Source organism: Furipterus horrens, unplaced genomic scaffold (genome assembly GCF_987537825.1).
Source record: "Furipterus horrens unplaced genomic scaffold, mFurHor1.1.pri manual_scaffold_4, whole genome shotgun sequence".
Classification (NCBI taxonomy): Eukaryota; Metazoa; Chordata; class Mammalia; order Chiroptera; family Furipteridae; genus Furipterus; species Furipterus horrens.
The window spans coordinates 137,159,105-137,186,398 of NW_028327174.1; the positions used below are offsets into that span (position 1 = coordinate 137,159,105).

A 27,294-nucleotide genomic window follows, 5' to 3' on the forward strand; every position below is an offset into this window, starting at 1 on the left:
CCCTTCGTGTAGGCTGAATACACCCTTCTCTTGTAGTTGAGTCTTAGTTGCTGTTGGCAGATCAATGGGAGGGATTTATCCAGGCCAGTCAGCTGCAAAGAGTGTCTAGAACCAATGACCACCAAATTCTGCCCTTTGTGGAGGATCAACTGTGCAGGGGCATGGTGGTGGTCCTTCAACATGGTCTGTAACTATCCACTGGGTGTGCAGACTCTGGGGCTTCCTGGGTGGTGCAGGTCACCCGTGATTTGCTCGGGGCCACCCTGCCTTAGCTATAAAGCAATCTTAGATGGCTGCTACTTAGGGTGGGCTTGGGGAATCGCAGGCAAAGCCAAACTATGAATCTAAGCTGACTGTAGCTTCTGTGGGGCTTGGAGCTTACTGAGACCAACTGTTACTTGTTTGGTAGGACTTAGGAAGTTGTGAAGCATGAGCCAAGAGCAGCCATTTATATGGAAAAGAAGTTTGGGTGGACCCATAAATTGGATGGGGCAAAGTCTCTGGGGATCTCCAAGGCAGGTCAGGTTGATGGAGTCTCAGATATGGCATCATCCTACTGGTTCCGTGGCCCTGAAGGGAAAGGGCTCAGATAAAGGACAATGGCCTCTCTTTGCCTTGATGCTAGACACTTCAATTTCTCCATGTATACCACTAGTGCCTTTCAAGCTGCCATCTCAGTACTGAAGCTCAGAGGGAGTAAGTTTGAGTAAGTTCATGTGTGTGTTCTTTAAGAGGAACTGCTTGGGGCTCCAGCAGTTTCTTTCCCCGACTCAATCCCTACTGGTTTTTGTAGCCAGAAGCTGTGGGGACTTAACTTCCTGGCACTGGAACCTTGGGCTGGGGGTCCTGGTGTGGGCCTGGGACTCCTCTCTCCTGAGATATCCCACCTGAAATTTTATCTGCCACACGTGGTGAGAGACCAGCCCTTTCTGCGTCTGTGGGCCTCCTACTCATCTTGATGGATGTGGTTTCTTTAAGTCTTGTGATTTCTTCATTGGTCAGGTTATCGACCCATTCATTGTTTAATAACATGTTATCTAGCTTCCATGTCTTTCAATGTTCTTGTGATTGATTGCTAATTTCATAGCATTGTTATCAGAGAAGATGCTTGATATGATTTCAGTCTTCTTAAATTTATTGAGTTTTTGTGTGTGTCCTAACATGTGGTCTGTCTTAGAAAACATTCCATGTGCTCTTGAAAATTATATATATTCTGCTGCATTGGGGTGAAATGCTCTGAAAATATAAGTTAAATCCATTTGATGTAGTGTGTTGTTTAAGTCTGCTATCTCCTTGTTGATTTTCTGTCTGGAAGATCTAGCCATTGGTGTTGAGATCTTTGACTATGACTGTATTCCTGTCAGTCTTTCCCTTTATATCCATCAAAATTTGCTTCACATATTTAGGTGATCATGTTTTGGGTGTGTAAATGTTTACTAGGGTTATACCCTCTTGTTGGATTGTTCCCTTTATCATGTAGTGTCCTTTTTTGTCTTTTACTATATCCTTGGTTTTAAAGTCTATTTTATTGATGTAAATACTGCAACCCCAGCTTTTTTGTCCTTTCCATTTGTATGAAATATCTTTCCATCCCTTTACTTCTAGCCTGTGTATATCTTTCAATCTGAGATGGGTCTTTTGGGGGCAGCATATATATGGGATGTTTTCTTATCCATTCAGCTACCCTGTGTCTTTTTGTTGGGTCATTTAAGCCATTTATATTTAAGGTGATTATTGATAGATACATATTTAGTGCCATTTTATTATGACTCTTTTCCTCTTTTTTTTTTTTTTTCCTTCTCTTTTTCTTTTTCTTAAAGCAAGCCCATTAACCTTTGTTGCAGTACTGTTTTGGTGTTAACAAATTCCTTTTAGCTTTTTCTTGTCTGGGAAGCTTATTATTTCTTCTATTTTAAATGATAGCCTTGCTGGGTAAAGTAGGTCCTTGCTTTTCATCCCTTTGAATATTTCATGCCAGTTCCTTCTGGCCTGAAATGTTTTTGTTGAGAAATCAGAGGACAGTCTTAATTGGTGCTCCCTTGTGGGTAACTCCCTGCTTTTCTCTTATGGCTTTTAGGATTCCCTCCTTGTCTTAAGCCTTGCCAATTTAATTATGATGTGTCTCGGTGTAGGTCCTTGGGTCTAGCTTATTTGGGACTTTGAGCTTCTTGGACATGTGTGTTTTTTTCCTTCACCAGATTAAGGAAGTTTTTGGTCATTATTTCTTCAAGTAGGTTCTCGATCCCTTGATTGCTCTCTTCTCCTTTTCTTTTTGGTATTCTGTTGATGTGGATGTTGTTATGCTTCATGGTATCCAAAATGTTTCTTAAGTTTTCTTCATTTTTTAAATTCTTTCTTCTTCTTTCTGCTCTCCTTGGGTGTTTTTTCTACCTTGTCTTCCAAATCACTGATTTGATCCTCTACTTCATCTAACCTAGTCTTTATTCCTTCAAGTGTATTATTTATTTCAGATACTGCATTCTTTATTTCTGACTGGTCCTTTTTTATGGTTTCTATGTCTTTTTCCATGCTGTTGGGTATCCTAATAATCATTACTCTAAACTCTCTGATAAATTGCCTCCATTTCATCTAGTTCAGTGGTTCTCAACCTTCCTAATGCTGCAACCCTTTAATACAGTTCCTCATATTGTGGTGACCCCCAACCATAAAATTATTTTCGTCGCTACTTCATAACCGTAATTTGGCTACTGTTATAAATTGTAATGTAAATATCTGATATACAGGATATGTTTCCATTGTTACAAATTGAACATAATTAAAGCATATTGATTAATCACAAAAACAATATGTAATTATATCTGTGTTTTCCGATGGCTTTAGGTGACCCCTGTGAAAGGGGTTGCGACCCACAGGTTGAGAACTGCTGCTCTAGTTCTTCTTCTGGAGAAATTTCTTGTTCTTTCATTTGGAGTCTGATTCTTTGTCTTTCCATTTTGGCTGCTGCTTTGTATTTGTTTCTGTGTATTAGATCTGCAAAGACACTGGTGCAGGTCTTCGTCAGACACTGCTTGTGAGTAGCACTGGTCAATTGGTTTGGAGCTATCAGCGATCCATAGCTTGTGACTTCCTCTGCTGGACCTGGTGTGTGCAGAAAAGCTATTTATGTCTTCTTCAGTTGTTGGACACTTGGGCTATTTCCACTTTTTGTCTATTACCAATAATGTTGATACACATATTTAAAATATTTTATTTTTGAATTATTTTAAGTTTACAGAAATGTTGAAAAGGTACTACAGCATTCTTTATTCCTTCTTGGTTAACATTTTATGTTAGCATGATACATTTGTCAAACTAGGACATCAATATTATTATATTACAATTAATTAAAATGCAGATTTTATTTTCACTAGTTTTTACATTACTGTGCTTTTCTGTTCTTTGATCCAGTTCAGGGTACCACATTACATTTAGTATATTATGTATTTTGAAGCTATAAGTTCATGTCAATATTTCTAATTCCATTGTAATATACAAATTTCACTTTCTATCTCCCATTTCATATTTATACCTCCCTTTCCAGCAATTGTTCCATTATAGAATACATACAGAATAATTTTAGAATTGCTGTAACCATACCAGTGTTAAAGGCAAACCTTCTAAGTAAAGTTCAAGATTTCTTTCTTTTTCTAAAGATTTTATTTACTTATTTTTAGAGAGAGGGGACAGGTGAGAGAAAGAGAGAGAGAGAAATGTCAGTGTGCGAGAGAGACATTGATCAGTTGACTCTTGCATGCCCTGCAACCCAGGCATGTTCCCTTACTGGGAATCGAACCGGTGACCTTTAAGTTTGCAGGCAGGCACTTAATCCACTGAGCCACACTGCCAGGAATCAAGATTTCTTTTCACTTCTTCATGTTAAAGTGAATTGTTCAGAAGTTACTTGGATTAGTTCTTCTTTCATCCCCTTTTTTATGGTTATATTGCCAATTTGATATGAAGTTTGGTATATTGGCTCACATATCTTTAATGGTGAAATTAGGTATTTAATCAGGTCAATTTTTTAAAATGAAATTTAGAAATTATTATTTCCTAGACTTAACCTTTAGAGTACATATACCGTGCTTCTCTGTTTTGTATGACCTTACTAGTGTTTAAGAAGTTTGAATTAGTTCCTGATATTTTAAAACCTGGAGATTTGCATAGAAATCCTGATTTCTGGTTTCTCATAAAAAGGCGAAAAGGAAGCTCTGGCTTTGCTAAATCCATTTGGCAACAATTGGATGTGTCTGACTGGTAGTGGTTGCCTTCGTTCTCTAGTTCCCAAGACTCCTATCCTGGCTGACCCCTTTAGGCATTTGTGTTTGCAACCCTCCTTTACAACCCTACTTCTTTACAAAACTTTCAGTGGCAGGTGCAATGGTAGAGAATTACACTGCTTTGTGTCCTGAAAAAGGAACTGATTTTATCTGAAATGACTTACTTTTTCAGTTTTGTAGTTTCATGACCCAGCCAGCGTAACTGATGTTGATAATGCTTTCTAAATGGAATCACCAAGGACCTATTTTAAATTGCTTAAACGTAGCAAATAACTGATACAACTGTAGTTTCTTTGTGGTTTAAACAGAGTTCATCATTCATTCTGCATGATTTGGAACACAAGGGAACACACAGATTTTTTGAAGCTTTAAAAAGTCTTGTTAGAGTGAGGAATTGTGTAAACTACATTCAGCCTTGTAAATTGAAGATAATAACATTTTGTTGATGTCATCGGCATTTTTTGAATTAAAATGTGTGCCATTAAATAGTAAGGTGAAATGAAATTGACTTCAAAAGATTATCTCAGCTATAGTTGGAAAAAGTAATGTAATTATTAAACTGTATATCTTGTTTTTACAAATAGTTTAATTCTTTTCAAAAGCTTTTGTTAATACACAATAATATTTACCAGAGATAAAGGGGTCAGTTAATCAAAAAGATAGAATTCTAAATGTTTATTCCCTTAATACCATAGCTTCAAAATACATGAAGCAAAATCTGATAGAACTTATAGGCAAATATACAATTATAGCCAGAGATTTCAACACCACTCTTAATAGTTGATAGACTAAGAGGACAGAAAATCAGCAAGGATATGGCAGACTTGACCAACACTGTGAACTTATTTGACCTGATTGACATTTGTAGAGTCCTCTGTTCAACAGCAACAGATCACACGTTCTGCTGAAGTGCAGATGGTATATTTGTCGAGGTAGACCAATATTCTTAGCCATAAAATAAGTCTTAATAAATGTAAAAGAATTCAAGTCATACATATTGTATTTTTTTGTATGTTTTATTGATTATGCTGTTATAGTTGTCCCAATTTATTTCCTTTTGCTCCCCTCCACCCAGCAATGCCCCTCCCACCAGCAGCTCCCCCACCTTAGTCCATGTCCATGGGTCATGCATAAAGCTCTTCTCAACATCCCCCTGTCCATTCCCCACCCTTCTACTATGCTTAATTCCTGCACCAATTCCCTCGCTCCCCACCTGCCCCCGCCAGCCAACCTCTCCCCACATGTTCCCCATACCTATGATTCTGTTCCCACTCTAGTTGTCTGCTTAGTTTACCTTTGTTTCCATTCCCTAACATCTGTTGTTGATAGTTGTGATACTGTTTTCATTTTAATGTTCAGTTTTTGATCTTCTTTTTCTTAAATATGTCCCTTTAATACTTCATATAATAATGGCCTGGTGCTAATGAACTCCTTTACCTTACCTTGTCTGGGACGCACTTTATCTGCTCTTCCATTCTGAATGATAGCTTTGCTGGGTAGAGTAATCGTGGTTGTAGGTCCTTGCTTCCCATCGCTTTGAATATTTCCTGCCAGTCCCTTGTTGCCTGCAAAGTTTCTTTTGAGAAATCAGCTGACAGTCTTATAGGTACCCCTTTGTAGGTCATTCTCTTCTTCTCTCTTGCTGCTTTTAAGATTCTCTTTATCTTTAATCTTTGGCATTTTGATTGTGATGTGTCTTGGTGTGGTCCTCTCTGGGTCTAGTTTGTTGGAACTCTCTGTGCTTCCTGGATGCGTATGTCCATTTCCTTCCCCAAATAAGGGAAGTTTTCCTTCATTATTTTTTCACATAGGTTTTCAATTTCTTGCTCTTCCTCTTCTTCTGGCACCCCTATGATTCAGATGTTGGCATGTTTATAGCTGTCCCAGAGGTTTCTAAGTCTCTCCTCATTTTTTAAAATTCTCATTTCCTTCTTCTGTACTGGTTGACTGTTTCTTCCTAATGGCCCAGTTTGTTGATTTGAACCCTGGTTTCCTTCCCTTCACTTGTTTCGTATGGCTTTTCCTTCATTTCAGCCAGGATAGCCTTCATTCTTTCCCTATCGTGTTTAATCTCTGCTGTCAGATCTGTGAGCATCCTAATCACCAATGCCTTAAACTCTGCCTCTGTTAAGCTCTCTGTCTCCTCATCTGTTAGGTGTGCTATCTGCTCATTGCTTAGTTGTGTCACTGGGACCTTGATCTGCCCCCACTTCTGGGTGATACTTCTCTGTCTCCTCATCTTTCTGTGTTTGCCTCTGTCTACATTGTATTTTTTGACCACAATGTAATTAAGTTATAAATCAGTAACCTAAGATTCTTGGAAAGTCCCCAAGTATAAAATTTGGCACCTGAAAATCATACCTTTAAATAGCCCATTGGTGAAAGAAAAAATATTTTAAGAAAGGGAAACTAAAATATATTTTGAACTGAATGAAAAGAGAATACAACATACCGAATTTGTGGGCTGCCACTAAATACGTTGCTTGGGAAGGGGTTCAAAGCACTAAATACCTACATTAGAAAAGAAGAAAGATCTCAAATTAATGATCTCAGCTTCTAGCTTAAGAAACTGGAAAAAGAAGAGCAAATTAAATTAAACAGAGGAAAGGAAATAATACAGATCAAAGTAGAAATTAAATGTAATAATACAGAGAAGCATTAGTGAAAGTGAAACTGAAAAGTATTTCTTAGGGAAGATCAATAAAATTGATAGATTTCTAGCCAGACTGACCAGGAAAAAGAGAGAAGACACAAATTACTAATCAGGAATGAGAGGAATGACATCACTACAGTCTACTGATATTAAAAGGATAATAAGGGAATATTATAAACCACTTTATGCCAGGAAATTTGACAACTTAGATAAAGTGGACAAATTCTTTGAAAGACACTGCTATAGACTGAATGTTTTTGTACTCCGTTCTCAACTTCTTGTCTTGAAACCTAATCCCAAATATGATGGTATTTGGAGGTGGGGCTTTTGAAAGTGCTTTGTTGTAGTGCCTTTCTAAAAGAGACCAGAGAGATCCTTGGCTCCCTTCTGCCATGTGGAGTTACAGCAAAAAGAAAAAAAAGAAAAAAAAAAAAGCCTCTGTGAACTAAAAAGCCAGCCCTCACCAGACACTGAATCTGCAAATGCCTTCATCTTGGACTTCCCAGCTTCCAGAACTGTGAGAAATAAATTTCAGCTGTTTATATGCCACCCAGTCTGTGGTATTCTGGTATAGCAGCCTGAATGGACTAAGACACAAAGTGTGAAAGTTTTCTCAAGAAGAAGTTGAGTAAACTTTAAAGGAATTGAATTTATAGTTAAAAGCTCTACACATAAAGAAAACTCCGAACCCAGATGATTTCACAGGTGAATTCTGTCAAACATTCAAGGAAGAAATAATACCAGTTCTACACAAACTCTTCCAGAGAATTGAAGAAGAGGAAATTCTTCCGAGCTCATTGTGTGAGACTAACATTACTTTGCTACCAAAAGCAGATAAAGACAGAATAAGAACAGAAAACTACAGACCAATACCCCTTATTAAAATATAAAATTTTAATCAAAGTTTTAGCAAATGGAATCCAGAATATATAAAAAGGATAATATATCATGATCAAGTGGGACTTAATCTCATGAATGCAGGGTTGGTTATTAACTTGGAAGATAATCAGTGTAATTCACCATATTAAAAACTAAAAAGGAAAAGCACGTGATTTCAGTAGATGCAGAAAAAGTGTATGATAAAATCCAACATCTATTCCTGATAAAAGTCTCAGAAATACAAAGGGACTTTCTTAACCTGAAAAAGAACATGTATGGAAAACCTACAAGTAACATTATATTTAGTGATAAAAGAAATAATGCTTTTGCCTACGATTAGGAACAAAACAGATGTCCACTCTCAATATGCCCCTCTCTCCTTTTTGTGATCAAAGAAATGTATATTTAAACAATCTTCCCGCAACAGCTTTACTCTTAATACTGCAAATAAATACAATTATAACACTCACTGGCAATAGATATATTATTGTTGTCATGATAAATTGGTATATTCTTTTCAAAAAACAAGAAGGTAACATATAACAATAGTTACGTAGGCATTTATAGTCGCTGAATTAGGAAGCTGACTAGTAATTTCTTCTATAACTTAACAGAACTCATAAGTTTAATACGGAGAGATTATTATTGATGCATTTTCTCTTTTTTTATTGTGGTAAAATGTACATATGTAATATATGTCATTTTAACCATTTGTAAGTGTACAATTCAGTAGCATTAAATACATGGGCAGTGTTGTGTAACTATTGCCACTGTCTATACCCAAAACTCTCTCACCATTCCCAATGTAAACTCCATTCCCATTAAACAATAATTCTTTATTCTCCCCTTTTCCAAACCTTGGTAATCTCTGTTTTACTTTGTGTATCCATGAAGTGGAATCACATAATATTTTTCCTTGTCTGTTTGGCTTATTTCACTTAGCATAATGTTTTCCAAGTCCATTCATGTACCATTTATCAAATTTAATTCCTCCTTGTGGCTGAATAATATTCCATTGTATGGATATATACTGCATTTTACCTATCCATTCATCTGTTTGCTGTTATGATTAATGATGTTGAGCATTTATTCACATGCTTATTGGTTATTTGTATATATTTTTTGGTCATCATTTCTCTTAAACATTTTATTGGATGTTCTAGGTAGTGCAGTGAGGCAAGAAAAAAAAACAAAAGGCAACTACATTGGAAAGAAAGAAGCAAAATTGTCTTTATTCACAAACATTACCTGTGTATAAAATTTGATGGAACCTACAAAAATGTTCTTCAACTCATAAGCAACTTTAGCATGATTTATTATATAAGATCAATAGATAAAAATCAGTTGTAATATTTCTATATAGTAGCAGTGAACAATTGGAATTTGATTTAAGAAGAAATAGTCATTTACTGTAGTCTCTAAATTATTAAGTACTTAAGGGTAAATCTTACAAAAGATATGAGAGACTTATATGTTGTAAACTAAAATATTGATGAGAGAAATTTTTAAAAATCTAAATAAAAGTGGAACTAAACTTTGTTCACAAGTTAGAAGACTCAATGATGTCAGTCCTTAAATTGACCTACAGATTCAGCATAATCCCAATTAAAATCTAACTAGGTGACTTAGAAGTGACTGGCATTGTAGAGAGCAGTGCGTTGAAGTGGCTTGACATGATTGGACTTCTAGTGTTTTTTGCACTCGCTAACTGGTCAAAATGCAAATCTTTGTGAAGACCTTGACTGGCAAGACCATCACTGTGGAAGTGGAGCTCAGAGACACCACTGAGGATGTGATAGCCAAGATCCAGGATAAGAAAGGCATCCTCCACCCCCCACACACACCAGCAGAGGCTCATCTTTGCAGGCATGCAGCTAGAAGATGGCCCCCTCTTTCTGACTACATCATCCAGAAAGAGGCCACCCTGCACCTGGTTCTATCCTCAAAAAGTGGCTGTTAATTCTTCAGTTTTGTATTCATAGTGCCCAGTGATGGAACTAGTCTGCATTTTAGCTATTTGTCCCAATTTTAGGTTTAGAAATTACCGGTTTCAGTAATAGCTGACCCTATTCAAAGTGTTAATAAAGGTTCTGTTGCTTTGTAGCAAAAAGGGAAGAAAATCTTACTAAGCCTTTTTTTTTTGAAGAAGCTGATTCTAAAATGCTTATTGAAATGCAAAGAGTCTTTTCAAAACAATTTTGAAAAGAATAGAATTGAAGCCTAACACTATATGATTTCAGGATTTATTATAAAGCTACATTAATTGAAACCACGTGGTACTGACATATAGACAGATAATCAATGGAACAAAACAGGAAATCCAGAAATAAACATACATATTAGAAATAAGTGTTTGAACACAGTTAATATAAGGGGAGAAGATGGTCTTTTCAACTAATGGTGCTAAAAAAATTGGATATCTATATGTAAAAAGTGAATCTTGTTTCATACCTCACACCATGTACAAAAATGAACTTAAAATGGATCATTGACCTAAATGTAAAACCTAAGTTATAAAACTTTTAAAAGAAAACATGGGAAAAAAGCCTTTGTGACCTTGGATTAGACAATGATTTATTTAATATTAACACCACATGCATGATCCATAAAAGAAGAGATTGACAAATTGGACCCTATCAAAAATAAAAACTTCTTTTCAAAAAACACTATTAAAGAGAAAAAGATAAGTGATAGATTGGGAGAAAATATTAGCAAAACCTATGCCTGATAAATGACTTGTCTGTAGAATATATAAAGATCTTCAAAACTGAATAATTAGTAAACAAACAATTCAGTTAAAACATTGGCAAAACATTTGAACAGAAACTTCACTGAAGAAAATACATGAATGGAAAATAAGCACATAAAAAGATGGTCCACATCACTATTAATAAAGGTGCAAATTAAAACTATAGTTAAGTATCACTATAGATGTATTAGAATGTCTGAATCAAAAAGTCTGACCATGCCCTGGCTGGGTGGCTAAGTTGGTTGGAGCATCGTCCCATACACCAAAAGGCTGCAGGTTTGATTCCTGATCAGGGCACGTACCTGGGTTGCTGGTTTGATACCCAGTTGGGGTACGTACAAAAGGCAACCTATTGATGTTTCTCTCTCCCTTTTTTTCTTAAATCAATAAATATATTCTTGGGTGAGGATTATAAAGGACAAAAACTGACTTTATAAGAGTATTGGAGAGGATGTGGAACAACTGGAACTCTCATATACTAATGGTAGGAATTAAAATGGTAGACTTACTCTAGAGAATTATTTGGCAGTTTTTTAGAACTACAGATACCTACCAGGTGATCCACGTGATCCATCTTAGAAATTTACCTACAGTAAATGAAAGCATATGTCCAGAAGGCTTGTACATGGTGTTCATGACAGCTTTAATAGTCTCAAACTGAAAATAACCCAAATGTCTATTATATAGGTGAATGGATAAGCATATTGAGGCATATTAAACAGTGGACTATTCATCCTTTGAGTGCCATGGGTAATTTGAAATTTGGATCAATATGAGAAAAAGTTATATCAATATGTAACCTGAGGTACAAAAAAAAGAGAACAAAACATAAAATACAAATTATTCCATTGTCATTAACATTTATAGCCATAGAAAAAAGAATCAGTGGGGGCGACACTGGCACTTTTGGGAAAATTTGTCAGCGTCGCTCACAGCGATGTTGGCACTCAGAGGTTCAGCAATAAAAAGGAATGAACTATTGATACAACAGCATGGATGAATATCAAAATAAGCTAGACAAAAAAGAATACGTACTATAATGATTCCATGTATAACAATTTTAGAAACCAGCCTATAGTGACAGAAAGCAGATCATTCATTCTCTTGGAGCAGGAGGAGGAATAATGAAGGGGTAAGGAGAAGTTTGTTATTGATGGATAATATTTACTAGTTTCATGGGCATATGTAAACATTTGTGAAAACTTACCAAATTGTACTTTAAATGTGTGTATTATTGCATGTAAATTATACCTCAAGAAAGTTGCTTTTAAAAAGCACATAAAATCACCCTGGCTAATGTGGCTCAGTAGATTGAGTGCCAGCCTGTGAACCAAAGGGTCCACGGTTCGATTCCTAGTCAGGGCACATGCCTGGGTTGTGAGCCATGTCCCCAGTTGGGAACACGTGAGAGGCAGCCACACATTGATGTTTCTCTCCCTCTCTTTCTCCCTTCCTTCCCCTCTCTCTAAAAATAAATAAATAAAATCTTGGGGGGGTGGGTCAAGAAATGATGGAACTTAAAAAAAACACATAAAATCTATGGAAGTATCTAAAACTCAAAAACTTAATTTTCTTTTTAGAGGTACTGAATTTAAAGATAATAGAAATCTTGATTCAAAGTTCATTTTTCTAGGTTTCTATTATGTAGTGCCTAAGTCTCTTAATCTGTATTTTATATAATTTTGTCTTCTTTGGTTATAGTTCTTTATGCTCTATCTGATATTTACATATAAAATATTTAATGATTTCTAAATGTAGTTTACACGGTGTTTACATAAAGTTCTTTAACTATTAGAGATAGACTCCTAACTGGATTGTTAAGAAACTGGTTTAATTATATTTATTACCATTACCTTCATTTTTGTGTGTGTTGGACTTTGATAGTTCATGATGAACTCTGTTTAAATGTAAAGTTTAGCTCTAGGAATTCTGTAACTTAAAAGAGAATGATTTCTAAAATGGTGTAAGGATTGTTCATGAAGTGCATTTTGCTCAACAGAAAGTACCATAGTCCACCTCTGATAGTCTGATTATTCCTAACAGAAGCTTAGGCACATGAAAGGATCATAGTAGCCTTACAAATTAATTGATGCTGCAAATTTATATATTGTAGGAAATAAAAGCTCACAAGATAATACTAACACATGCTTCTACAACATGACAGCCCTTTGATTATAAACCCAACTGGGAAGTATGTTAGTTACCCTTTGATTATAAATCCAACTGGAAAGTATGTTAGTTAATCCCTGTTAACACAGAGTATTTTAATTTTACTATGTCAGGATAAAGTATTTTGTTTAATTGATTTTTTTCCCTCTTTTAGGAAATATAGCAGCAGCCATGATAGAAGACAAAGGGCCAAGAGTGACTGACTGCTTCGTTGTGGCAGGTCTCACTGATACATCTACTCTATTGGATCAAGAAATAAATCGTTTAGATACTAAGTCAACTGGACCTAAAGCTCCAATTACAGACATTGCAGTTATTAACAAATCAGCTGGGGAAACAGTACCTGAAGGTTACACCTGTGTTGAAGCCACTCTATCAGCTCTCCAAGCAAACTTGAACTATGGAAGTCTGAAAAGCCCAGAACTGTTCCTCTGTTATAAAAGAGGGAGAGAGAAACCACCCCTTACCGACATTGGGTACTATGACTTATTTTCTTTTGCTATAGTGAAAGGGGAAAAGTTTATTTAAGGTGTATGGAAATAGGAATTTGAAATCCTTGGTAGTTCTATTATTATTTGTTACTTCAGGTTGAAGTATTATAAGATATTACATATCTCTGTCCACCCTTACTGAATTTCTTTGCATTGTACCTGAATCATTAGATCAATTCCTTTCAAAAGAATATTGAAATTAAGACATTAGAGCCTGGAATGGGATTTCATTTCTGTTGTGCTTATCAGATATCTTATTAATTAACCATAAAAGAACAAGAAACTATAATATAAGACAATATTTAAAAAAAGATTTTATTTATTTATTATTAGAGAGGAGAAGGGATGGAGAAGGAGAGGGAGAGAAACATTGATTGGTTGTCTCTTGCACGCCCCCAGCTGGGGACCATGTGCCCTGACTGGGAATCGAAATGGTGTCCTTTCGGTTCTCAGGCTGGCACTCAGTCCACTGAACTACACCAGTCAAGAGGGAGACAGTGTTTTTTAAAAGAGCTCCTTGGGTTATGTGATGGGTTTTATCAAAGTCCTGAACTTAACAAAGGACCATTCTGCTTTAAAAAAGTGTAATTGTGATGTGTGGTTTTTAGTGCTATGAAGGAGGGTATTTACAGTGTAGAAGAAGTGTAGTTGTTATGAGATATTTACTATGTAGGCCACAGCTAATGAACATTCTTTGTAAAAGCCTTTTTCCAAATGTGCTTTTAGAATATACATAATATTTTTCCATATATACATGTCATATATTATGCTGTTCTGTTTATTGCATTTAGTTCGTAAAAACATATTACAGGAAGCCCTGGCTGCTATGGCTCAGTGGATTGAGCGTCGGCCTGTGAGCTAGGTGTCGCTGGTTCGATTCCCAGTCGGGGCACATGACTAGGTTGCACGCCAGATCCCCAGTTGGGGGTGCAAGTGAGACGCAACCACACAGTGATGTTTCTCTCCCTCTCTTTCTCCTTTCCCCTCTCTTTTAAAATAAATAAATAAACAAACAAATAATTTAAAAAACAAACATATTACATGCACCTGAGAGTGTCTTGGAAAGTATTTAGGATCAGCTTGTCTGGTTATGCAAAACATGCCATTGGAATTTTGATGGGGATTGCATTAAATCTGTAGATCGATTTGGGCAGTATTGCCATCTTTACAATATTGTCTTTATATCTTTGTTTGTTGGACTTCCATGCAGCTTGATATTCTGGAACTTCTGGTTGCCTCCAGTTTTGAGGTAGTTGTATTCCTTCTAAGTTGTGGAGGGAGACCCAGCGTGTCTGTTTAGGCCTCCATCTTGGCCGGAAGTCTTTGTCAGAGATTTTAAATGCTTGTTTTTTTCTAGGATTTTTATGGATTCTGGTCTAATATTTAAGTCTTTAATCCATTTTGAATTTATTTTTGTGCATAGTGAAAGAAGGTGGTCTATCTAATTTTCCCCACACCAACTGAATAAACTATCTTTAGCCCATTGTATGTGCTTGCTTCCTCTATTGAATATTAATTGACTTTAAAGGTGTGGGTTTATTTCTGAGCTCTCTATTCTGTTCCATTGGTCTATGTGTCTTTTTAATGCCAGTACCATGCTATTTTGATTGCTGTAGCCTTATAGTGTAGTTAGATATTAGGTAGTGTGATTCCTCCAGCTTTGTTCTTATTTCTCAGGATTGCTGTTGCTATGCAGAGCCTTTTGTGGTTCCATATACAGTATTCCCTCACTTATCATGGGTATTATGTTCCAGACACCCCGCGAAGTAGGAACCTTAAATTTATTCTACACTCTTGAACCTACTTAACAACATACGTATACAGTACCGCAAAATCCCACGATATAGCGAAAAATACGCGATAAATAATATAATATTTTTTAAAATCCTGTGATACACTGAGGCCGCTATAAGTGAACTGCGATATAGCAAGGGACTACTGTACATTTTTGAAATATTTGTTCTAGTTTTGTGAAATATGTCATTGGAATCTTGATAGGAATTGCATTGAACCTATAGCATGGACATTTTAATGATGTTATTCCTTCTATCCATGAACACAATATGTGCTTCCATTTCTTTGTATCTTCTTCAGTTTCTTTCTTCAGTGTCTTATGGTTTTCTGAGTATAAGTCTTTTACATCTTTGGTTAGATTTATTCCTAGATATTTCATTCTTTAAAAAAAAGAGTGAGCCATTTTATATTTTAAATTTTATCTAACGGTATTTTTAAATTTTTTCATATGGAGTAATTTGAACTTGCAATATAAGATTGTAAATTCCAAATGGTTACAGATCTTAATCTTTCTTTTCATTGCTATACTCATGATACCAGTGCCTGGCAATAACAAATAGGATATAGCCAATATTTTCAAAGAAAGAAAGAAATGAATAAAAAGTCTATAAAATGTTTATAATTATTAACCAGAATTTAGGAAAAAATTAGGAGTATGTGTAAAAATAGCACAAGGGAATTCATCAGTGTAACTTATACAAAATTTAAAGCATTCCGAATGGTTAAGCAATGGAGGACTTACTAAATACATAATAATATATCAGTAAATTCGATTAGGATGGAGGGTATAAATAATGTAGAAGATTTTTTTAAAAGATTTTATTTATTTTTAGAGAGAGGGGAGGGCAGGGCGAAAGAAAGGGAGAGAAACATCCATTGGTTGCCTCTCATATGCACCCTGACTGGGGACTGAACCTGCATCCCAGGCATGTGCCCTGACCAAGAATTGAACCTGCAGCCTTTTGCTTTGCAGGACAACACCCAACCAACTGAGCCACGCTGGTTGGAGCAATGTAGAAAAATTAATGACAAAATATGTTAAAAAATGGTTGATCTTTTGTAAAAATGTATTATGCATATTTTTAAATGATTAGAAGACTATATATTGAGATTTTGGTTGTACTCTATGGGTGTTGGTATCTTAAGTGATCTTATTTCCTGTTTTGCATATCTGTACTTAAATTTTTTATCATTTGATAGTATAACAGAAGATGTAAGTGTTTTGTCTTTAAAACAAAAATTAGAAAGGAAACTGCTTATTGAAATAATTTTTATTTGAGCAGTCACCGTGGTCAAGAACTAGTGTTTGGAACTTCATACTTTATGTCTCTCCTATTGGTGGTGGTTATTCCAAACAATCATAATCCCAGCTGAAAGTCTCACAACAACTTTATTTTAAAGGTCTTATATTATCCATATTTTTCAGATGGTATAATTAAAAGTTAGAGAAGTCATTTTTGCAAGGTCATGTAACGTGATCAGAAGCCAAGATCATAGTCTGGCTGTGTCGGACTCCAAAGCTCCCTACTGTACTTGTGCTGCCCTCCCTGATTCCACTGCAGGCAGTGAGCTTCTAGAGTTCCTTCGTTTTACTTGTTTGCTTGTTTTTTCCCCCTAAGATTGTATTTATTTATTATTAGAGAGAGGGGAAGGGAGAGGGAGAAAGAAAGGGAGAGAAACATCAATCGTTTGCCTCTCTCACACCCCCAACTGGGGACTGGCCAGCAGCCCAGGCATGTGCCCTGACTAGAATCAAACCGGTGACACTTCTGTTTGAATGATTCACTGAGCTGTACCAGCAAGGGCAAGTTCCTTCATTTTATACATTGAATATTGAAAGACACCCCGCACCCGAAACATACCCCAGGGGCACAACACAATCTTAAAGTAATACTATATAGGTCATCACTTGAATGTTTGAGTTTGGAAGGGAAATTCCAAATAATAGAAGTTGTTTAATGTTTTGAAAATATGGGCCGATGATTTAATTCTGAAAAAGGTGAAGTAAATATATTCTCATTGGTGAACATATTATTTATGTGTGTGATTTTATTCTTTTCAATTAAAGGAGGAAATTAATAGAGATTACAGCTTCCCAGCTGGCCTTGAAGACCACATTTTGGAGGAGAATATGTCACCTAACACAAGTATCTCAGGGTTGGTCCCCAGTGAACTTACCCAGAGCAACACAAGCCTTGGCAGTAGCAGCAGCAGTGGAGATGTAGGAAAATCGCATTACTCAGCAAGTATGGAGAAGGATTGTCTTCTATTTTATATGCTCTTACCTTTCCCTTCTCCCACCACACATACAATAAGCCTCATTTGTTGAGATGACCTGAGAGAATTTTAATATAGCCACACCATACTATCACTATTATTTTATATGATCTACAAGCACTACAGTTACTTAGTGTTTTTATTTTTAGTTGTGTTTATTTGTGGATTATATCATTTGTTCTTAAACTTTAGTGTGTATCAGAGTCACCTGGGGAATTTGCTTAAAAATATATATAAATATCCAAGTCCTAGGCTAAAGTTTTTGAGACTGAGTGTATAGGATAGGGCCTTAGAGATGTGTGTTTTTTAACCAGTTCTCTGGGTGAATCAGATGCATATCAGAGTTTGAGAATCCCTGGGCTGTATCAACGGAAATGTCTTAGCTCTGTGTTATTTTTTTAACTATAATTCTACTTTATCTAACTTTCTATTATGAAAATTTCAAATTTCCTGAGAAGTTGAAAGAATCATATATTCCACCTAGATTTAAATTATTGTTAACTTTCTCTTTCTCTATCTGTGTGTGTGAAAAATCAGATCATGGTTCTTCTCAAAACACCAGCATGTCTAGCATCTATCAGAATTGTGCAATAGAGGTAAAAGTTCTGCTTCTGCTCATGAAAAAGTGGCTGTGAACATATTTTTATTTCAGAATGACATGTAACAGAAATCTTGTCATCAGAATAATAAATCATTTTGTTGAATTTGCTTGATATCTTATGTAAGCAAGGCAATAAACTGGTAGTTTTACCTGTACAGTAATTGAACTGTAATTCCAAATTTGATCAACAAAATAAATAAAATTCTATGTCTCAAGAGAATGATCTATTATAGACTATCTATAATCAGCCATTAAGTAAATAATTGAGAGTTTGGTAGCTATGCTGACCTAAGTAATTATACTTCATATTCTGTTTATTTTATGGAGCAAATGAACTTCATATTATTGTCTGCTTTTACTTGCTTTTAAAAAATATCCAGCCCTGGCTGGTGTGGCTCAGTGAATTGAGCACCATCCTGCGAACCAGAGGGTTGCCAGTGAGATTCCCAGTCAGGGCACATGCCTGGGTTGTGGGCCAGGTTCCCGGCTGGGCATGTGCGAGAGGCAACCGCAAACTGATGTTTCTCTCCCTTTCTTTGTCCCTCCCTCACCCTCTCTCTAAAAATAAATAAATAAAATCTTTTAAAAATAAAATAATAAAAAATGTCCAATTGTATGGGTTTTTTCTCTCTTTCCTTTTAGCTTCAGGTGTGGAGCTGAGAGAAATCATACTCTGATTCCTGATAGTAGTGGTAGTTTGTGCAAAGGCCCTCTTCTATTTTCTTCCTCTCCCTGCCCATTCCCATTCGCATTGCCTTATCCAGTAAAGACATTGTGCTGCCTGTGGTATATCCGTGACTATATGTCCTTATAAAATATGTTGTTTTGCAGGATTATGTATTTTTAACTTATAAGAATAATGTGAAAAAAATATCTTTGTGGCTTAGTTTAAAATCTGGATTGCTGTATGTAAATCTAGTTTATTTATTTTCTCTGGCAGGAAGTTAATACTTCATTTTACTTATCCATTATTCTAGTGTTGGATACTTCAGTTGCTTCCAGTTCTTTGTTGTTAAAAATACCATTTCAGTGATACAATACGAGGGGAGATCTCAAAAATGGAATTTTATTTATAAAAATATTGTATATTTATTCTTACATGGTTAAACTTCAGTCAGCTTCAAAGTACTCTCCATTTGATGTAATATACCTATTGAGACATTTTTTCCACTGCTCAAAACAATACTTGTTGATTTTAATGCCTTTTAGTGCTTCTGCCATTTTTTGTTTCAACTCTTCCACATTGGCAAAACGTTTCCCTTTAGGGACTTTATTTCATATGGGGAAATAAAAAACATTGCTGGAGGCAACCTCAGGTGAATAGGGAGGGTGGAGCATGGGGGTCATGCTGTTTTGGTCAAAAACAGCTGAGCAGTCACTCAGTGCAGTGTAAGCAGGTACACTTGCAAATCGCCCATCATGAAATGGGCAAATGCATTGAAAGAGTATTCAAAAAAATTCACTGAAGCTGAACGCAGCCTTTCACAACAATGCCAGCTGGTACACTGATACATATGGGTTCTAGAACACTCACCTAGTGGGGAAAGCCTGCACTATAAGGGGCCCGTCCTCCAGAAGATAATTCTGGATTTTTTAGGGTCCTCCCTCTTGTACACTGTAAAATGCATGTCTTATTTCTGGACTTGTGAAGTAGTTTCACCCAGAATAAGTCTTAGGAGTGAGACCATTGGGTTGTTTCTTACATGATTTCAGTAAACACTGGGAGATTGCTTTCCAGATGGTTACACTCCCACTAGTAGTGTCTAAGAATTTTCATTTATGTACCTCCTTACCAGCATTTGGTATCACTTCTCTGATTTTTGCATTCTAATTAGTATAAAGCAGTATCTCATTTTTGAGTATCTCTTGTTATTCCAGCATTTTCTGTGAATCGCCTGTTTATATCCCTTGCCCATTTTTATATTAAAGCTTTCTTTTTCTTGTTGATCTCTGCCTTAACTATTCTTGATGTTAATTCCTTGAAGAGAAATCATTAATTTTGCTGTCCTCATCTATTAACTTTAAACCTTATGATCTGTGCTTTTGGAGTCTTGTTTTAAAAGTTTTTCCCATCTGTAGGACATGAAAATTTTTCTCCTGAATATTCTTCTGATATTTTACCTCTGATATTTAGGCTTTTAATCTCATGTACACCTCAAGTTCTTATGTACCCCTCACTTTGTGTTCTGTTCATTTTGTCAATATCATATTTTTATTTTTCTGTCTTTGTGTTATATCTGTAAGTTTCCTCCTCATGGAATTTTTTTACTTATAGTTACTTATTTTAAAAATTATAAAATTTTAGGCCTGGTCAGTGCGATTCAGTTGTTTGGAGTGTCATCCCATAGCCGAAAGGTTGCAGGTTTGATTCCCAGTCAAGGCACATGCCTAGGTTGCAGGTTTGATTGCTGGTCGGGGCACAGACAACCCCCAGTCCAAGGGTGCACAGAAGGCAACCAGTCAGTGTTCCTCACATCATGTCCTCGGTTAAGGATTTAAAATATATATATATATATATTTAAAATTTTAGAGTAACTTTAAGTTCCTTAAAAAAATTCAGCCCCGGCTGGTGTGGCTCAGTAGATTGAGTGCTGTCCTGGGAAGGAAGGGTCATTGGTTCAATTCCCAGCCAGGGTATATACCTGGGTTGTGGGCCAGATCCCCACATGCCTTTGCATGACTATGGCTAGTAGCTTAGCTTCTCAGTTATGCAAATGGCGTTGGATCTTCCAAGGCCCAGGAGATGGAAGGGGTTTTGACCATGGAATGGTGCTAAAAGAGCATACAGAGCCTGCGCAAGGTTCTGTGAATGGTCAGAACTGGGTACCCCACCCAGTGTGTCACAGGATGCAGTCAGGGGTTTAAAAATAGGCGGCATTTTGGCTGAGGAACTCCATGTGGCTTGGAAAGGGAAGGGAGAACTCCATGCGGTTTACAAGGAGGCTGGGAACTCCACGTGGTTCTGCATTAAGAGCTGGAGAGCACCGCAACACAGGCGAAACCTCCCCAGTCAGGATCGAATGATTGGGAACTGCTGGTAAGGCTAAACTGTGTCTGGGAAGTAGGAAGACTTTTCTAAAACTAGCCTGGTTTGGCAGGGGGAGGCAGAACTATGTGTTTGTGCGTGTTTTAAAGAAAATAAGACTTAACGGCAGAAATCCACAAATAATCTAAATCTATATAACCATTAAATAAACAATTCTTTTTATTTTCACCAAACTCTGGTATTGAGAGTTATGGTTCTGGTGGCGGGCAATCGGGCCCCTAATAACTAACTGAACAGCCCGTGGTTCTCTTTCAATCGGGACAGCCTGTGGGTTCTGTTACAGTCAGCCTTCCTGCGGCACAGAGGTGGAACTGCTTATGGTTACCTGGAGTCAAGGTGGGTCACACCTCCAGTTCCTGAAACAATAGCTTTTTACATCCAATGATTACTAAACTTATTAGCTGTTACCTGAAAGTAAAATTTTCCAACATTTGAGTCCCCCATCAGAAAGAGTGTCAAAGAAGCTGTGGCCATCTTTGAACTACCACAGTTTTTCAGTTTTGTGAAGCAAGTTGAGCCCAAGAATCAATTGTTTTGCTAACTTTAAAATGAAAGCATGTGGGGGAACCAAAAACTAATGGCTCAGGAAAATAGTTTACAATGTGAGATGGATATCATTGCAATCAATTCTACTCTCTTCTGATGTGTCCTTCCTGCTAAGCCTCTGCTTTCCTGCACATAATCAAGAAATGTAACATTGCAGAAATATTATTTTCTTTAATCTGGCCTTTTAATTTTTTTGTTTTTCCTTTGACTCAGACTGGCCTCACCTAGCACCCTGACTCATTCACCTCTCTCTCCTTTGCTTAATCATTAAGCCTTCCAGGCTCCCATAAGCAGTTCCAGCTTTGTGCCTCAGGAGGACTGCCGGCAATCAAGACAGTATGTGGGCCATCGTACTCCAGTCTGTCCTCCACAGTCCAGGACACAAAGACCACCACCCAGGGCACAGATGAACGAAAGCTGCAGCTTTTATCCAATTAACCTTTTCCCTGAATTCCAAACCCCTTACCTCCTCTTCTCTTTATAAAAAGGGCCGGTTTATAGTAGAATTTACGACGGTCTGTTAGGGTACAAACCAGCTGTCTTCTCAGATCCCCAACCATCTGAATAAAGCGCCCATAAAGATTCAACCCCTGCCTCTGCTTATTGGGTCTGGTGGATGAAGGCAGCATGAGCACCTGCTTTTCCAGTTTCAATATCTTGGTCTCAGCTGTGTTTTAGCTCTGGACCCAGGAAAGAAGAATGATCCCATAGAACAAATCCTTGCAAAATTAGACAGTGTAACTCCGTGGCTGACATCAGGACCTGATACAATGATCAGTTCCCCCTATCCTAGAACCGACTGCTCTCTCAGTAGAGACCATGCCCCAAACTCCATTAGTCAACATGAATAATGCTTTTTTTCCCCTATGTAACCCATCCCCTGGAAGCCACTGAGGATCCAGGTCTTTGAGGATGAGCTACCTGTGACTCTGGACAGGGTGCCATCTCCTTAATAAATCCTTACTTCCTTGCCTGCAAACTCTTGTTCGTGTTATTGGGCTTTGACAAATGGAGGCTAACAGATAGCATCAGTGAGCTAAAAGAAATCTAAAGGCTACACAGTGAAGGCAGAGAGTCCTTCCAAGCCTTTGCCAGTCATTCCAGGAGGGGTTGTCTGGGCCTGTTCTTTATGATTTTTTCTCTTCGTCTCTTAGCAATCGAGGCCGATACTTTCTATAGTTCTGAGAGGGCTGGCACTTTTTTTTCCTCCACTTTTTCACCCTATGAAGGTAGTCATAGAACCTGTGATTTAGTTACTTAAGTATTACATATACCATAAATGAAATGAATGAATGAACTGTACTTTCATCCATCAATTTGAGTTGCAAAATCAACCTTGGCATTCATTTATTAAAAATAAACAAATGCAGCCCTGGCTGGTGTGGCTCAGTGGATTGCGCACCAGCCTGCGAACCAAAGGGTCATCATTTCAATTTCAGTTAGGACACATGTCCGGGTTGCAGGCCAGGTCCCAGGTTGGAGGCGTGCAAGAGGCAACCACACGTTGATGTTTCTCTCCCTCTCTTTCTCCCTCCCTTCCCCTCTCTCTAAAAATAAATAAATAAAACCTTCAAAAAATGCAAAACGATTTGAAAGTAAAACTCCAAATAATAAAGAAAATAATTGTAAAATATAAAGGAGAGCACCTTACATAATTAGCATAATGTACAGGTGAAAAGGACATGCAAGAAAAATCTTGAAATACAAGAATATAGTAAAATAGATCGCTAAGTACATCAGTTTTATAAAAAGTCAGCTGTGATGGGTTGGTGCCCCTTATGAGCTGGATGTTTTAACTGATAGTGGCTTAATACTACTGAAACTGGCTGTTAACAATAAACATGTATAGGTATTAGATCATAGAGTCTAGAAATATAGATATAGACTTTAAGTGTTTCATTGCTTTGGTTGTCACGTAGCCTGTAGTCCAATATTAAGAAACTATTAGTCATGTTCTGAAGGCATGCCTGTAAAACAAGTTCCAGAGAAATGTTTAAAAGTACACTTTGCGTAAGATAATAGAAAATAGAGCAAATTAAGGACAAAACAGTGATACTTAATGGCAATGGTCACAAGATGTTTAGTTTTTGCTTTTTGCTTTAAAGATAACGTCTGTGACCCACAATTATGAGATATTTTTGCAGAAGCTTGGTTCTTCAACTCAGCACCCCTTGTTCTCACAAGAAAATTTTAAGGGGGTGATGTGCTGTTTCTTTGATATACAGGGGACGAGAACTCCAGAGACAGAAGGAGATTTATGAGTTTGTTTTACAGAAGGAATAAAAGTTGCAACCATCTGCTGATGCCCAGAACAAATTATGAAACAGAGTAATCTAATTACATTTGCCCTTTGCTGCTAATGATCTACTGGTTTGAAGGTCACCAGTTTCCTTGCCCCTTACAAGATCCAGAATAAGACAGGGATGTCCACTTTAATCTCTCTTATTCAACATAGTACTGGAAGTCCTAGTCACAGCAATCAGACAAGAAGAAGAAGAAATAAAAGGCACCCAAATTGGAAGGGAAATAGTAAAACTGTCTTTATTTGCAAGTGACATGATACTGTACATAGAGAACCCAAAAAACTCCACCAAGAAACTACTAGAACTGATAAATGAATTCAGCAAAGTAGCAGGATACAAAATTAATATCCAGAAATCAATTGCATTTCTAAATGCCTATAATGAACTAACAAAAAGGGGAATTAAGAAAACAATCCCGTTCACAATTGCTTCAAAAAGAATAAAATACCTAGGAATAAACCTAACCAAGGATGTAAAAGACCTGTACTTGAAAAATTATAAGGCACTTAAGAAAGAAATTGAAGAAGCTACAAATAAGTGGAAGCACATACCATGTTTATGGATAGAAAAAGTTAACATCATTAAAATGTCTGTACTACCCAAAGAAATCTATAGATTCAATACAATTTCTATTAAAATACCAATGGCATATTTCACAGATCTAGAATAAGTATTTCAAAAATTTATATGGAACCAAAAGTGACCCCAAATAGCCTCAGCAATCTTGAGAAAGAAAAACAAAGTAGGAAGGATCACAATACCTGATATCAAACTATATTACAAGCCCACTATAATCAAAATGTCTGGTATGGCATAAGAACAGCCACATAGATCAATGGAACAGAATAGAGAGCCCAGAAATAAACCCAGGTCTCCATGTTGAATTAATATTTGACAAAGGGGGCAGGAGCATAGAATGGAGTAAAAATAGCCTCTTCAATAAATGGTGTTGGAAGATCTGGACAGGTACATGTAAAAAAATGAAACTAGACCACCAACTTACACTCATACACCAGAATAAACTCAAGATGGATAAAAGGCTTAAATGTAAGCCTTGACACCATACAAGTCCTGGAGGAAAACATAGGTAGTAAAATTTCAGATATCCCACATAGCAATATTTTCACTGATATATCTCCTACGGCAAGGGAAATAAAGGAAAGAATAAATAAATGGAACTACAACAAACAAAAAAGCTTCTAAAAAGTTAAAGAAAGTACCAGCAAAATCAAAGGGGAACCAACTGTATGGGAAAACATATTTGCTAATACCTCAGGCAAGGGTTTGATTTCCAAAATATATGTTATGGAGTAAGTGTGAGAACCAAACAGTCAGAGACAATCAAATTAGAATTTAAAGAGCCTTTATTAGCTGGCCAGGGACTGCCCACCAGTCCACAAGCTGGACTTAGGTGGACAGCCCCGACCTTAGGGATTGGGGGGTTTATAAAGCATTTCAGGTGCATGCAGGTGCAAAAACTTGGACAGAAATACAGCTTGTGTAAGCAAAAAAAATTTTTTTCCCATTATTCCCCAGGTCTTTGCTCAAAGGAATCGGTTACTGCTATTCCCTAAGTCACTGCTCAAAGGAATACGTCACTGCTCAAAGGAGGAACAGTTAGGTCAAGTTCCTTGTTCTGCTTGGTTTAAGCATACAACCGCGGGGGTCTGGTTCCCGGGACCCAAGTTCAGCTGATTATCTTACTGGCTAGACATCTAAGAAATACCCTTTAACATTCCCCACTGGTTGTATGGAACAGTTCAAATCCTTTAATCCTGAGCTTCGAGGGGGACATAATGACTTCTAAAGACCAATAGCTTGACAGCTTGGATACGCAGTCTAATATAATTAGCGAGGCAATTAATTATACAGGGACCAATAGCTAGGGCTAGAAGTAAAGGAAGGAGAGGGCCTGCGAGCGCAGTTAGAAGTGTAGTGACCCAAGGGGACATGGAGAAAAACCGTTCATACCAATTTTCTCCTTGTTTTCTGTCTTCCTCCCTATCTTGTAACCGCTTCCGAAGCTGACTAAGACTGTCTCTTATTACTCCGGAATGGTTAGTATAAAAACAACAGGTTTTCCCTAGGGCTAAACAAAGGCCCCCTTTTTTAAGGAACAATAAATCTAGGCCCCGCCTAATCTGTAGGACTACTTCAGCAAGTGAGCTTAAGGAATCCTCTAGTTTACTTACACTATTTTCAACAGTGTCTAAATTTTGGTCTATTTGGGTGCTAAGGTCTTTGAAGTTTTTACTTCCTGTTATGAGGGCTGATGTTCCTGCGGCAGCCGACCCGGCTATCCCTAAGCCTAGGAGTACTGGGACTACTAGGACGGGAGCGCGCTTGTACCGGCTGAGCCCTTCAAGTCCTAAACGTTTCCTTCCCTGGCTTCCAGAATAGTAATAGACCTGTAGCAAGAGGTGTGCTAAAATACAAAGTTCAGGGGAGCTAGAGGAGGTCTCAAGCAGGAAATGTAAAGAAGAAACACACGGCGTTAACCCACTCGTGCAAGCAAACCAGGTGCCTTGGGGAGCAACTAGGACTGCCTCTGTCACGTCGCTAGGGGGCAGTATAGTTCTCTGAGCACAGGAGTCCCGATAAGGGGAAGCGGATAACTTATAGCCTGAGGATAGAAAACAGGCCCCCTGACCTTCAAAAGATCCTAAAGTAAGTCTGAGGGACCGACCCCACGAGCAGTGGCCGGGCTGCTGGCTTAATTGAGGAAGAGTAAGGTTTTTGATGTCTTCTCCTGTCCCTAAACTGCGGTTCGCTCCTAACCCGACATAGTAAGGGGGTTCAGGGTTTAAACATAGTCAGCAGTCTTTTGTCATATTAGGGTGGGATTGGTTCAGGAACTGGAAAACAGTGTGTAGTGTTCTGTAAATTTGCTTTTGTCCTCCTTCATTGGACAGGGTAGGAGGGGTCATGGTTTCCTTGGTCGGGATAGAATCCCCACCTTCCCTACCCTCCGTCCTAGCATTAGGAATTGGTGGAGGCGAGGGCACTTTTGGCCGTGGGGGAAGACCTAGTTCAGCTATGGGACCCACAGGGAGACTTAGTTGGGGGAGACGGCGCTTCTGAATAGTGAATAACACTCCCGGATCTCTGGACAGGGTAGGAGGGGTCATGGTTTCCTTGGTCGGGATAGAATCCCCACCTTCCCTACCCTCCGTCCTAGCATTAGGAATTGGTGGAGGCGAGGGCACTTTTGGCCGTGGGGGAAGACCTAGTTCAGCTATGGGACCCACAGGGAGACTTAGTTGGGGGAGACGGCGCTTCTGAATAGTGAATAACACTCCCGGATCTCTGGACAGGGTAGGAGGGGTCATGGTTTCCTTGGTCGGGATAGAATCCCCACCTTCCCTACCCTCCGTCCTAGCATTAGGAATTGGTGGAGGCGAGGGCACTTTTGGCCGTGGGGGAAGACCTAGTTCAGCTATGGGACCCACAGGGAGACTTAGTTGGGGGAGACGGCGCTTCTGAATAGTGAATAACACTCCCGGATCTCT

General features: G+C 37.7%; 1 protein-coding gene across 1 annotated transcript in view; it reads left to right on the forward strand.

Moving 5' to 3' along the window:
• LOC150012924 (uncharacterized) overlaps window positions 1-22,677 on the forward strand; it is a 37,229-nt gene extending 14,552 nt beyond the window's left edge. Inside the window, exons 3-4 of the mRNA XM_090275194.1 lie at window positions 12,882-13,203; window positions 21,755-22,677. Coding sequence (XP_090131320.1) covers window positions 12,882-13,203; window positions 21,755-21,920 — 488 coding nt within the window. The 3' untranslated portion in view covers window positions 21,921-22,677. The remainder of the gene's footprint in view (window positions 1-12,881; window positions 13,204-21,754) is intronic.
• The last annotated feature ends 4,617 nt before the right edge of the window (window positions 22,678-27,294 follow it).